General features: G+C 50.3%; 1 protein-coding gene across 6 annotated transcripts in view; it reads left to right on the plus strand.

Annotated features, from left to right (window-relative positions):
• Positions 1–13,080, plus strand: part of LRRFIP1 (LRR binding FLII interacting protein 1) — a 146,363-nt gene that overhangs the window by 68,424 nt on the left and 64,859 nt on the right. For all 6 annotated transcript variants that reach the window (XM_058533288.1, XM_058533283.1, XM_058533285.1 and 3 more), the window contains exon 2: positions 7,187–7,273. In XM_058533288.1, coding sequence (XP_058389271.1) covers positions 7,187–7,273 — 87 coding nt within the window. The remainder of the gene's footprint in view (positions 1–7,186; positions 7,274–13,080) is intronic.

Consider the following 13,080-nt stretch of genomic DNA (forward strand, 5'->3'; position numbering starts at 1 on the left):
CCTGCTGCGTCTCCAGACCCCAGGGCTTTCTCAGCCAAGGTGGAGGACATGACGAAAGCGCATCTCAGTCCCATTTCTCAAGAGTTGCCCTAGAGCTGTGGCTCATAACCCCTTCTGGCTTCCACGTAGGTTTCTGGAACTCCTGGGTGAAACTGCAGAGTTTGAAAGCAGAATAAGAATTGTTCTTATTCTGTACCTCTCTGCAGCAAAGCTTCGAAGCTCAGAAGATGAACAGAGCCAGGATTCCCTGAAGTCGTGCGGGTCTTCTCAGAAAGCAATCAGTCTGCCTCTTGGGGCACCTTCTGTCCCCTCCAAGCAGGCAGGACTTCTGTTCCACCAGTGTTTATCACATTTCTCTTCTTTGAAGAGCGTCGTGTGGGGACCTCAGGTAGTTAAACAAGTAGGAGCCACAAGAAGGATACAGATACCATTATTGCTCTGAGAGCCCCCAGACGTCACTGGAAGTGGGGTGCATGGTGTCGGGGATGGTGTGTGGCTGCCCCTCCTTCTCAAAGTGTCTCCTACTGCTTACAAAATCCCCACCGCAGGTGGGAGGACAGGTAAGGATGTAAACCGGTGCAGGGTGGCCAGGGGGCAGGGCGTGCTGGGCAGGCTCTCCGCTCCTTGGGCCTCCACCAAGGGCTTTCTCCTTATGTCCTGGTGAATAACTTCTCTTTCTAGTTCTCCTTGGCCTCAACCTCAGCCCAAGTTGGCTGTCCCTGAGTTCCAGCCCTTATCTTAGGATGACTGTCTTATTACAGCTTGGAATTTCTGGTGCTCCGAGCAGGAGGCCTGTCCGGGTCAGTGGTAGAAGCGGCCTGCGTCTGATGGTTTATCTGCTGCCTTTCTTTCCTGCTCTGGTGGAATGGCCTCTGCTCTGTGGTCCTGTCTGGACCCAGAGCCCATCAAGCTCTTGGCGTAGGCAGAGACCCATCACGGAGGTCACTCCTGCTGTTGCCCATGACTTCTGCACACGGCTCTCCAGCCTGGCCAGGTCTGTGCCGTCGGAGAGGACCTTTCAGTGGGAGAAGCGTCACTTTGGCCCTCTGTCGCCCCAGCCAGCCTGTGTGCCCTGTGGCCGGGCCTCTGGCTGTGGGCCTCTGTGTCTCTGTCACCTGGCCTTTGTGACACTCTAGGGCTGGCACCTGAGACCCTGACTGGGAGACCCGGACTGTTTTTGATCATTTGTTTCAGAGGCCCTGGGGGTCAGACTTGTGCTTCTTAGTATATTTGTAGTATCTCTCATCACCATACATATCACCTCAGTACCAGAGTGCTGTTCGTATTTATCTATGGTAAAATAAAATGTAAAAGTGGAACCTTGGAGCCAGGAGTTCAGCTTTGTAGAATTATTATCGGCTACTTAGAGATAAATGGTGTCTTCTCTTCCCAGCCATCTCCACCATCGAAGGGTGCCTTGCTTTTAAGACCCAGTGTCGGTAAAGCCCTGTGATGGGATTTGGGGCCAGGACAGTAGGGTCCTTGGGGGAAGGGCGAGGCTGTGTCCCCTGTCAGGGGAGATGGAGCTCTGGCATTCCCCACCAACATTCTGGGCGTTCCTGAGAAAGCCAGGGAGCCTGGATCTCGTCAGAGGAGGCCTGGCTGGGTCAGCTCCTCCTTCCCCTCCACCCTAACCCTGGAGGCGGCGGCGGGAACAGGGAGGGGGCCTGGATGGGGCAGAGGGCAGCGCTGCAGCGGGTTTTAGCAATAGAACCACGGCCGTGTTCTGGCAGCAGTGGGCATGGGTTTGATTTTGGGGCTCCTTCATGTCCTTCCTTCCTCTCTGGCTCTGCCTCCCCACCCCCACCCCTTCCTTCCTTCCTTTAAAAAATTTTGCTATTTATTATGAAAAATGTCAAACAACCCAGACATAGATGGGATAACAGAAAGCAGAGGTCCCCTCACTTGACTGAGCGCCGGCACCCGTGGGGGGCGTGTTGAAGCCCAAACGGCGGGGTCCACCCCAGAGGTTCTGACTCAGCGGGTCTGGGCGGGGCCTCAGATTCTGCATCTCTAACAAGTCCCCAGTGAAGCTGATGCTGGGGGGGCACCATGAGAGCCCCACATCCCACCACTGGCCCCAACAACCGTCAGCTTACAGATTCTTAGACCCTACCTGCTCCCCCACCTAGGTTATTTTAAGGCGAATCTGAGCGAGATCATATCATTTCATCCTTAATTATATTAGTATGTATTTCAACAAAGATGGTACTGGGCAGAGGAGGGAGGATTTGGGTCCAGAGCTCACCTTTGCCAGAGCCCCTTGAGCCGAGGGCTGGCCGGGCGCCTTTCCCTGCTGGCTCCTGTAGGAAGGGGAGGGAGCAGCCCGGGACCTGGTGAGGCCGTGCCAACAAGCTCTTGGGATGGGAACTGCCACGATGCCTTCCCAGAGGACAAGCTTAGTGTTAAGTCAATCAGTGGAGGATCCAACGACCTCATACGGGATCTAAGAGTGATTAACTGCCAGAGGTGTGTGAAGTCTTGTTTTCTGAACCTTTTTTTAAAGCCCTGTGCAGTGTATACTTTGTATCCTAAATTCCATAAATCCGTTTACTTTTCTCCATGTCTTCCATTCGACCTTGAGGTTAGGAGCTTGAGGGGATTGATTAGCATGGAGACATACCCCGACTCTGAAACCCACCTGGGCCTTGGAGGTAGGCAGGCGTCGAAGAGCAGAACGCATGGGTGTGTTCCATTTTGGGTAAGCATCCCGAGTACCACGAACATCTGGGTGGTGGCCAAGTGACAAGGCTTCTTCTCTGGCTTTTGGGACCCCCCGGGCCTCCCTGGAACCTGGGCTTCTGAGTTCCCTCCAGTCCTCTGGCCTCGCTGCTCTGCTTCATCCTTTGCATGCGGTTCTGCCAGCCTTGCCCGTTCACGTTCACAGGCTCGTTCGCTCAGCCGCAGCCCCTGCTCACTTCCTGGGCTCATACCACCCTCCCACTCCTGTACCTGCTCCTGCATTTCAGCCAGGTGATATTTCTAAAGCAAAGGCAGCCCCCGCTGTGTTCCTTCTTAACACCCTTCAGTGGTTCCGCATTCCTTCGAGATAAGGTTCCAGATACAGGGCTGAGAGCTAGAGCCTGCACCCCCAGCCTCGGGACCTCGCCGCCGTGTCACATGCCCCTCGCTGCCACACACCCTGCCCCTGCTCTCTCCTCTTCACTCTTCAGGGTTTGGCTTAGGGTGCGTGTCCTCCAGGAAGCCCCTGTGACACTGGCATTGGGTTAAGTTCTCCTCCGAGCAGCCCCCAGCACGTTTTCAGCCCACTGGAACATTTGTCACTGGTCCATAGTCACCAATTGCTCTGTCTGCAGCCCCTGGGACAGGGGACCCAAACCACGTCTTGAAAGTCCATCTGCAGCTGTCTAGTGTGGCCCCAGGTGGTGGAGTGATGGCTGGTAAGCTGCAGCCCCCTGCAACTAAGTTCAGAGAGGGAAAGTCAGTGTTTGGAAACTCGAACACTCTGGCACGGCTCTGACCCCAAACGTGTGAGTTTCTGTTTTACAAAAGTGTCGGTCGTGATGAATTTGTCCTGCTCCACGGAAAGCTGGCCTGAGGCCCCCGAGCCCCGGAGCTGCCACCTGGACAGTTAGGAACTGGAGGGCGGGGCTGGGCCTCCCAGAGAATATTGCAGGGAAATGAATTTGTGTTTGTGTGTCACCACGGTGACCGTTGCTCTTTTGGGTTTTTTGTTCACTGAATGTCTTGGATGCTTTCTCCAGTGACTTCACCATGGTCATTTGAGTGATTGGCACCTGTTATGCTGTATGTTGGCTGTTGCGTGTTCTTTGCACGTGTCAGGGTTTGAGGATGAATTGTGTGGTCAGGCATCTCAGGTGAGCATCAGGGTCATTCTGCCAAGAGTAGTTTTGTGCCCACGAAGTTGGCTATGCGTAGGTTCTGTACCAGCTTCAGTGTTGCCCAGACATTCGTTGTTCAGTTAGCCAGATTCCCAGAAGTGAGCCTGATGGTTATCACTTCCTGTGTCACGAGCACTCTGCTTTCCTCGTATGAGTCACACGAGAATCCTAAGCCGTGCAGGTGTGTTAGAGGTAGCCATTGCCCAGATTTGGAATTGTATTGAATTACATGTTTACCTCCTCCCTAAATTCTGATCTAAGGTGGAGATTGACCACAGTCGATCTGTCTTCAAGGTTGGCTGGCTTGTGTCCTCATAAGGAATTTATTCTGTAACTTGGTTAATTTGTGTGATTTGTTTGCCAACCTAAGCCCAGGTCCCTCAAATCAGGGGTTGTTGGTTTTTAGTCTGTTGGTGCCATTATCCTCATGGACAGGACAGACATGCTTGTCTGGACGTGAGGGCCAGAGGGGAGGGTGGGCCATGATGGGAGCCCTTTCCTGGGGGGAGGGAGGCCCACAAGAGTAGGGGGGTCTAATGGGACGTTATTTCGGAGGCCTGCCTATGTGGCGGGGAGGCCACCCCAGGTGGCAAGGACTATGTGCTCACATCGGTGGTCTCTTCCAGGATCTTTGCCCCAGTCCCAAGCAGAGCTAGACTGCAGCAGGGTGGGGGCTGGAGGGGCAGGCTGGGAAAGGGGTTGGTGTGCAGGTGCTCAGACTCCCCCGACGTCGCAGAGGCACTCGCACTGTAAGAGCAGGAGGCTCTCAGACCGCACCTCCTTGTCTTAGTTATCTGTTGCCACCTAACAAATAGCCACACACTTAGCAGCTTAACACAACACACGTCTGTCATCTCAGCTTCTGTGGGTCAGGAGTCTGGGCACAGCTTAAACTGGTCCTCTGCTCAGGCTGCAGTCAAGTGTCATCCAGGCTTCATCCTTTCTGGAGCTCAGGGTCCTCTTCCAAGCTCACATGGTTGTGGGCAGAATTCAGCTCCTTGCTGTTGTAGGACTGAGGTCCCGTTTTCCTGCTAGCTGTCAGCTAAGTCCACTCTGAGCTTAGAGGCCACCCACATTCCTTGTCACGTGGCCCATCACAGGCCCTCTCACACATGGCTGCTTGCTTTTTCAAGGCCAGCTGGAGTCTCTCTGACTTCAAGATTCTCTTTGACAGGGCTCACCTGATTAGGTCAGGCCCACCCAGAATAATCTATTTTTTGATTAATTCTAAGTCAGCTGATGAGGGACCTTAATTATTTGTGCATTTCTCTTTGCCATATAATGTAACCCAGGCATGGAAGTGACATCCATGACACTCACAATTCTGCCTACACATGAGGGGAGGGGGTTATGGGAAGCCTATTCAACAGGGGTGGGACCTTGGGGACCACTGTAGAATTCTGCCTGCCACACTCCTCCCCCCTCTGCCCCCTCTGGCAGCCCCTTCCTTCTTCCAGCCCCTTTCCTCCTCCTTACATTCTCCTCCTCTCCTCCCCTTCTTCCTCCTCTGTACTCTCCCATCTCTTTTCCCAACCCGTCTCCCTGTGCCCCCCGACCTGAGCTGATGGGCTGCAGCTGCCTGGTCTATACTGGCTTGGACACAGAGCCAACAGGCATGGAGCCCATTCCGCTCCAGGAAGGGCCGGGAGTCGGGCTGCACTCAGTGGGAATGCAGTCCTCTTGCTGGCCCATCGGGGTTGTAGGAACTCGGTGTGGGTGGGTGTCAGTCTAAGAACCTTTTCTCCCCTTCCGCCCCTCCCCTCCAGCTTTGCCTGATCTTTTTATAGACCCTGAGGGGCCCTTCACACACTGTAACATGGATGAGAACATTGAAAATGGCAACGAGGTATCAGAGTCCTGATGCAGTTGTGATTTTTGGCACTCTTAATTTGAGGGACCTGGGCTTGGGTTGATAGAGGAATGAACGAACCTAGTTATAGAATAAATTCCTCATGAGAACACAAGTCGGCCAACCTCTGACAGGTCAGCTATGGTCAGTTTTCAACTTGGATTAGTATTTAGAAAGAAGATGGATTTGTAATTCAATACAATACAGTTATGGGGTGGGGTTGGGGGGAGATGGCCATCCTTGACTCCAGGACCCGCCGTCCTGACATGAGGCTGCAGGGCAGGGTGCCCGCCCTTGGGGAGAAACCAGACGACGAGACACTCTGGCCGCCTCACTGCTTGCTGGCCCCCCGACTACTCCAGAAGCAGGCTGACCATCTCTGATGGCCGCGTTTTAAGATTATCTGGGGAGCAGTGAGACTTCCGAAAACTGTGTCTACAGAACTGTTTGTGGAAGAATTACAAGTGTATTCCCCCAAAAAATTAGGTGGAAAGAAGGTGGGATTTGTTGGAGACCAGAAAACCTGAATCCTGGTCCACTCGCTCCGTTTACCTCACTGGCCTGTCGTATCACCTGAAATCGTGAAAAAGCACGAGGTTTGTACAACGTGAGTCAGCGTTCAGGTGCCTGGTTGGGCAGCGTTGGGCGGCCTGGTCAAGCTTTTTAAATGCTCTCAAGTAGAATATGGCTGAACAGCTCCAAGTTATCAGATAGTTAAGTGAAGCCAGATTTTTTTTTAGCGTAACGCATCTAACAGTTGGAACCGTGCCCCCCTGATCTTACTTGTCTTGCGAAAAGATGGGCTTCCCCGCGCTGCAGGTGTTGAAGGGAAAGCTGAGGGCAGCAGGGTGTAGTGAGACGTGACTGGACAGGAGTTCTGGAAAGTGGAGTCAGAGTCCCAGCCTCATGCCCTTGGTCGGGTCTGGAAGCCTCTCTGGGCCTCTACTTCCTGCTCTGTAAAGGGAGGGGTTGAACTGGTGACCTGCAGTCATGTCCAGCTCTCATGCTTTGCTCCCTGCGTTAGTCTGGCGTAGCTCCAGAGGAAGGCAAACTGCCAGCCCTGCCACTCACGGGCTGTGTGACCTTGGGCAAATCATTTACCCTCTCTGTGCCTTAGTTCCCTCATCTATAAACTGGGGATGCTAACAGTATTCACCTAATAGGACTGTTGCGAGGAGTACAGGGCATTGTGTGTGCGTGTGTGTGTGTGTGTGTATATATATATGTATATATATGTGTATATTCTTTAGAATAGTGTCTACTTGGCATTTATAAGGAATCGATAGACAATAGCCGTCCTTACTCCTCTACTACCACTGTCACTCCTGACGACCTTTTTAGCTCTTACGAGTCTGTGATGCCTTCCTGTATATTTAAACTGAACAGGATTTTCTTGCGACAGCGTCACTGTTAACCGTGTACTTGAAAGGAGCTCCTGGTCTGTCTCCTAATAAACTCTCCGGTTCTGTTTCAGGCGGAGGCCAGGCTGGCGGCGAAGCGTGCGGCCCGCGCCGAGGCCCGAGAGATCCGGATGAAGGAGCTGGAGCGGCAGCAGAAGGAGGTAACACTTGGGCTTCTCTGTCTAGTCTTCTCACAGACGTTTTTATTTTGGGTGGAGTGTGCAGACGCAGAGCACCTGTCTGTTTGACATTGCTCGTGACCGGATCACACTTGTGCCCATGACTTTTGTTCAGGGTCAGCCTGGGGAGTGCACATAGCACGGATACCAGGCGTGCCTGTCCCAGACACTCGACCTGTGGGGTCCCGAGGGGGCCTCCCACACACAGCCACTTGCTGCCCAATCTTCCCAGCCAGCTTTCTGGCTGAAGGGAGCCAAGAGGTGCTGGCTCTGAACTTCGAGGTCTAACTGTTGAGCTAAAATGCTGATTCTTTGAATTAAAATGTGATAGAAGAACAGATTATTATGTTCTGAAACTAACCAAATTGTCTTGTTTAAAAATATTTCCCCTGCGGTTTTTACGGTTTTTAATAGGTTTCATGATGTCTGAAGTCTGTATGTGATACAGAGTACAGAGTAAACACCACGGGAGAAATAGCCAGGGAAGAAATTGCCCCCCTGGGAAAATGGGTAGTGATGTGTTTACACACCTGTTCATGCTGTTTGCTACTCATTTTCATGATCTTGAGCCGGAGCCAGAAGTCACGTGGACAGCGTGAGGGCTCTTTAACTTCTTTCAGAGCCTCGAGCTTTTCCATGACCTTAAAGTCTACGTTACCTGGTGAATAAAGCGAGTCTTGATTCCATGTTCTCCTGTGGGCCATGCCCCATGGGAGCATCCACACCAGGCGCCACTGAAGGGCTTTTCTCCTTCAGAAGATTTGAGTTTATTGGGTTGGAGAGAGACAGCCAGCTGCCTTCCCCAGGGCTGATTTTCATACACAGGGTCTTGATTGGGTCACACGGCCAAATTTCAAAAGTCAAGCCAATGTTTTAAAACTTATGAGATTTCGGATAAAACTCTGGATTTCCAATTTCTTTTAAAACCGTTGCGGATTCCACCACATTCCCTGTAGGGGGAGGCCCCCGGCCACCAGCCTGAGACACTTATTGTCTTTCCCTGCCTGCGGAGTTTGCCACTCAGTGTGGAAATGTGTAAGAGGGGGAGGGCCGTGGCCAGACTTGAGCTTGGGGAGGAAACTCTTCAGCGTGGAGTGAAAAATGGGTTGAAGATTACTAGAAACTCAAATCCAGGAGGTTAGTTAGGAGAGTCGTACCACAGTCCCCATGACGGTGATGGGGACAGGAGGGGACATGTTTCCTGAGAGAAAGGCCATACCATACTTCAGCAGTTGTTGGGAAGTGCCCCGAGCAGATGAGCATCACGTGTCCTGTGTTTACATGTGAATAACAAGACTCAACAAATATTTGAAAGTCCATCACCACGTTCTCCCTCATTGTTGGAAATACAAATACAGTTGTAAGTAAATTTAGTTTTTATGGTATTTTGCCTCTAGAAGTAATTTAGTACTTTTAATTTAGTAATTTTCTGTGCTTTTTTCCCTCTTAATTTACTCAAAGAAGCACAGGTTTAGCGTTTTCTCAGTGCCTTTCCCCCGTAGAATTGCATTCATTGTTTTAAAACTGGAAATAGACTCCTGAATTTTCATTTTAATTGTTTGGACTTGACAAATGAACTAGAACTTGGGGTAAGACCCGAGGATTAACATAAGTACCTGCCTCCCCATTATCTGTTACCGGTGAGATTCGGCTCTATTGGGGATAGGAACCTGATTAAAACTGGCCATAAACTCCACGTATATGCCTGACCAGAATTGATTATTGAAGATGGTTCCAAGATGCATATTCAGGAAAGTCTCCAGAGAGAAGTATTTGGATGGGGAGGTAGAGAAAAGGAATAGATCTTGCTTTGTAGACCTTTGTCACATACCTGTCTGAGACAGTGTCACCTGTGCTTTAGAAGCCATCCTGACACCAAGCAGCCTCTGCACACTCAGACTCTGGTATAAATAGTAATTGTTGGAGGCCACCTAATGGAGTAGTTCTTTTAGCCTGAACTGGTTTTTAACAATAGATATTTTAAATGACAGATTGCTTTTTCAAACTGCCTGGTGTCGATGTCTCTTTAGAACATTCTATTCTTTCAGTAGATACTTGCAAGCCCACTGTGTGCGGGACACCGCCAGCGCCTCCCTCTGCCTTAGAAAGCAACATGGCAGTGGGACGTTCAGGTGCTCATGCAGCAGCGGTGGGCCACGGTTTCTCGGGATGCATCACAGTTTGTGGCGTGCAGTTGCTGCATTCTGCAGCACCAGGAGCTGCCCACTCTCTCAGCGGCTCATCGGTTCTAATCCGCTTCCCTGGTTTCCCAACAGTCCCCCAGTCTTTTTTATATTAAGGTTGTAAAAGAGTACGACCTTCATAAAAGAAGAATATCCCCTAATATTTTGCTGCTCTGCCAGGTTTTGCCACAATTGATTGAATGTCAGCACCGTGCCCCCTCCTCCCCTGTTAGTGAGAATTTCTGGGCCTGTGGCTGTCCTCTCAGCTCTGCTGTTGCAGCTGAACCAACCAACGGGCTCAGGAAAAAGGTGACAGTGAATCTGTAAGGGGCCCTACCTTTGGTTTTCATAGTGGTATAAGTAATCATCTTATCATTTTTCTCAAGTCTGAGAGAAAGTTATTTTCACCGCGAATACAAATGTAAAATTTCTACAAAATCAAGGTGAAAATGAATTATATAGTATGTACGTACATATCTATCTTCCAAATTATACATCTAGATAAAATATATTCTATCCTTAAGTATGGGTGGAATTGATTTAAAATATATACATGATAACAGAAGCAGCTTATTACTCACAAAGTTCTTTGGCAAAAGTTCTTGATTTAGAAAATAAAAGTAAGAGGAATTAAGCCAAGAAAACATCTATTCAAATGGCCTCCTTTAAAAGCAAAGCACCCGTTTCTCCCTTTGAGTCAAAGGAAGTCCTCTTCTGTTCCATTTTAGTTCTGCAATGTAAGAGTTATCTGTTGCTGAACTCCTGCGTTTCGGTTGCAATATTTCAAGCAGCAAAAATGCAGTTGCTACCCAAAGATGGGAACCTTTAAGTCTTGGCCATTTAGTTTGGGTATTGTTAAATGGAGTTGGACATCAGGAGAGGGAGTGAGACATGTGGAGGGTCCCTACCGCCAGGCACAATACCAGGGGCCTTGGCAGCTTTCACCACCCCTCACAGCAGCCCTTTGAGGCTCATGAAGCCCCCACTGCGCACACAGGACAGGGGAGCCCCAAGGAGTTAAATAACCCATCCTGGTCGCAAGGCAGCTGGGCGATGGAGCCAAGATTTGAACCCGGGCCTGTGGACTGGCAGAGCCCAGTTCCTGTGCAACACGCGGTGTTTGGTGCCTGCTGAGGAGCTCCGACTTTGCAGGGAAAATCCAATTAAAATCTGGGAAATCTGATTGAAAACGCCACAGTTGCCTTCCTCAGTCATACACACACATGTTGTTTGGTTAGTAGGTGGCATTAGAATTTTGAAATTCGTCATTGTAACAGTATGTTCCACTTTGACTGTGAAGACATTTAAGTGGTTCACGGGGATCAAATGTTCCATCATGATCCGGGTCCCATGGAGCGTCTCACCTGGAGACAGGTTGGTAATTTGGGCCTTCTCAGAGGTCAGTTGCCCGGCAGAGGTGCTCTCCAACGAGGGAGCAGAGTCTCCACCATGGGTGGGTATGAGTTGAGAGACGACCAGGAGCGCTTGGTTTCACCTGTGAGAAAGCACCTTAGGGACACATCACCTTTTTAATTTGTCCTGTGTGGGTCATTCGTCCGTCTGTGCTTACACTCCTCGGACAGGCAGTGACACAGTGAAGGCGCCTTCTCTGCTGAACGCAGACTCTTTCTTGGGGTCAGGTCGTGTCCCTGGTGACCAGCGCCCACGCGGTGACTTATCACAGTGTGGAATGAGAACCCGTGATGTGTTAGAGAGGAAGCAGAGAGACTAACTCTGGACTTTACAGCAAGTGGGGCCACTGAAGGAAGGAGCCGCAGGAGAGAAAAGCCAGGACGGGCAGGAAGCCATCCTTGGGAGATGACAGCCAGACGGAGGAGGGATGAAGTGTGGAGGGAAGTGCCCTGGTCTTTCTATTGATCTGGTTAGGCCAGCAGCACTGACTTGTACAAATGACAGTCTTGCTATCATAAATTTAGGATCTTTGAAATATGAGAGCATTGATATCTATTTAAAATTTATGTCTGCTTCTTCGAAAAAGAGATTTGAAAGGTTTTAAGTAAAATAGGTGTATGTTTTATTACTTATCAGAGAGGACTGGGGTGGGGCAGAGGGGAATGGCAGGGACATCCTGGAGCCCCTAGTGGTGGCAGCGCTGGGCTGGGTACTGTCACTTATAGTCTGTGAGGGGTCCTTCCGAGTTTTATTTCAGGTGAGGAAAACAACCCTAGAGAGATCAGACAGTTTTCCCTGAAGCTGAGAAAATGACTGAGCCAAGGTTCAAATCTAGATCTAAAACCTCTGCGAAGCTTGTGGTCTTCCTCATACAGCCTGTGCCTCAAAATCAAATACGTAATCAACAACAAAAACAAACAAAAAGAAAGGATAGAGTCAGTGTGTTAACCAGGGATTAAAGTTGGCTGTGAGCATGCTGACACTCGCAGGAAAGGGGGAAACAGGATGGCCCACATAATCCTAGTCATTTTACAAATGGAAGCATACCTTGAAAAACAGGTTTTTTCGTTGGTGCTGAATTCGAGGCACAGTATAATAAACACAAAATAGGCGATTTTGTTAGCAGGAGCTTTACAGAGAGCATGGAAGCAGTAGCTATTCATCTGGCTGTTCCTTGATTTGACCCCAGTCCAAGGATGGGGGCACGTACACGTGTGTGCACGTGTGTATGCATGAGCATTTGTGTATGCATCTAGGGACAAGAGTGAGACAAGCTAACATGAGGTTAGCTTGAGGTTTGGGACGTGCTTTAAGGATCCAGGAAGGTGTACAGACAACACCTCTCTCCGCCTCTTCTTTGCGTATCACATCTCTGGGCCTGACTATTATTAGAACTAGTAACACAATTTGAGGTTATACAATCTGATAGCCTGGGGCACTGGCATTTTAAGTTGTTGATTAAGTGGAAATGAATCTGCTTTGGAAGAGCAGTGTTTAACTAGTAGGGTTGATATTTTGGTGTAAAAATTGAGAAACGTGATCCCTGATTTCATCTGGTGGCGAGCCATCCTACCTCTATACAGGGGTTTCTGAGCGGGGCCAAGGGTTTCCTTGAGAAGGAGGTCGGATCAGCTGAAGGTGGACAGAGCCTGTGAAAGCCTGGAGGGCAGTGACTGTCCCTGGGGGCTCGAGAGAGCAGGAAGCTGGTGACGTCATTTGGGGCGTTTCAGAGATGGGTTGTGGTTGAAGCCACACTAGTGCCTGGGATCCTCCAAGGCCGGCATGGAGAGTGCGCAGAGAGGAGAAGTGAGTGGAGACACCAGTGTTTGAAGAATAGAGACCTGTCATCAAGCCCCAGCAGACCCTGAGGACATGGGGCCCATGAACTGGCTGCGGATCTATCCGCACTGCCCAGGCCACCCCCAGCCATCTCTGGCAGCCCATTGCACTGTCCATGACGGTTCTCTTCAACAGTGCAGATGATGAGGACCCACGATGTGAGCTATGCTTTGGGGGCTATTTAAAAAGATTATGAGCTCCTTTTTGATGGATTTATTAGGGAAGAAAAATATGTAGATATTCTTCAGGAAATCCAAGTGGACCTTTTACTTCAAAATGGTGGTGTGGTGACCAGGTGATGTGGTGAGAGATGTGATGACCGGGAGATGTGGTGACTGGGACATGTGGTGACCG

The sequence above is a fragment of the Diceros bicornis genome, chromosome 37, assembly GCF_020826845.1.
Source record: "Diceros bicornis minor isolate mBicDic1 chromosome 37, mDicBic1.mat.cur, whole genome shotgun sequence".
In the NCBI taxonomy this organism is placed as follows: Eukaryota; Metazoa; Chordata; class Mammalia; order Perissodactyla; family Rhinocerotidae; genus Diceros; species Diceros bicornis.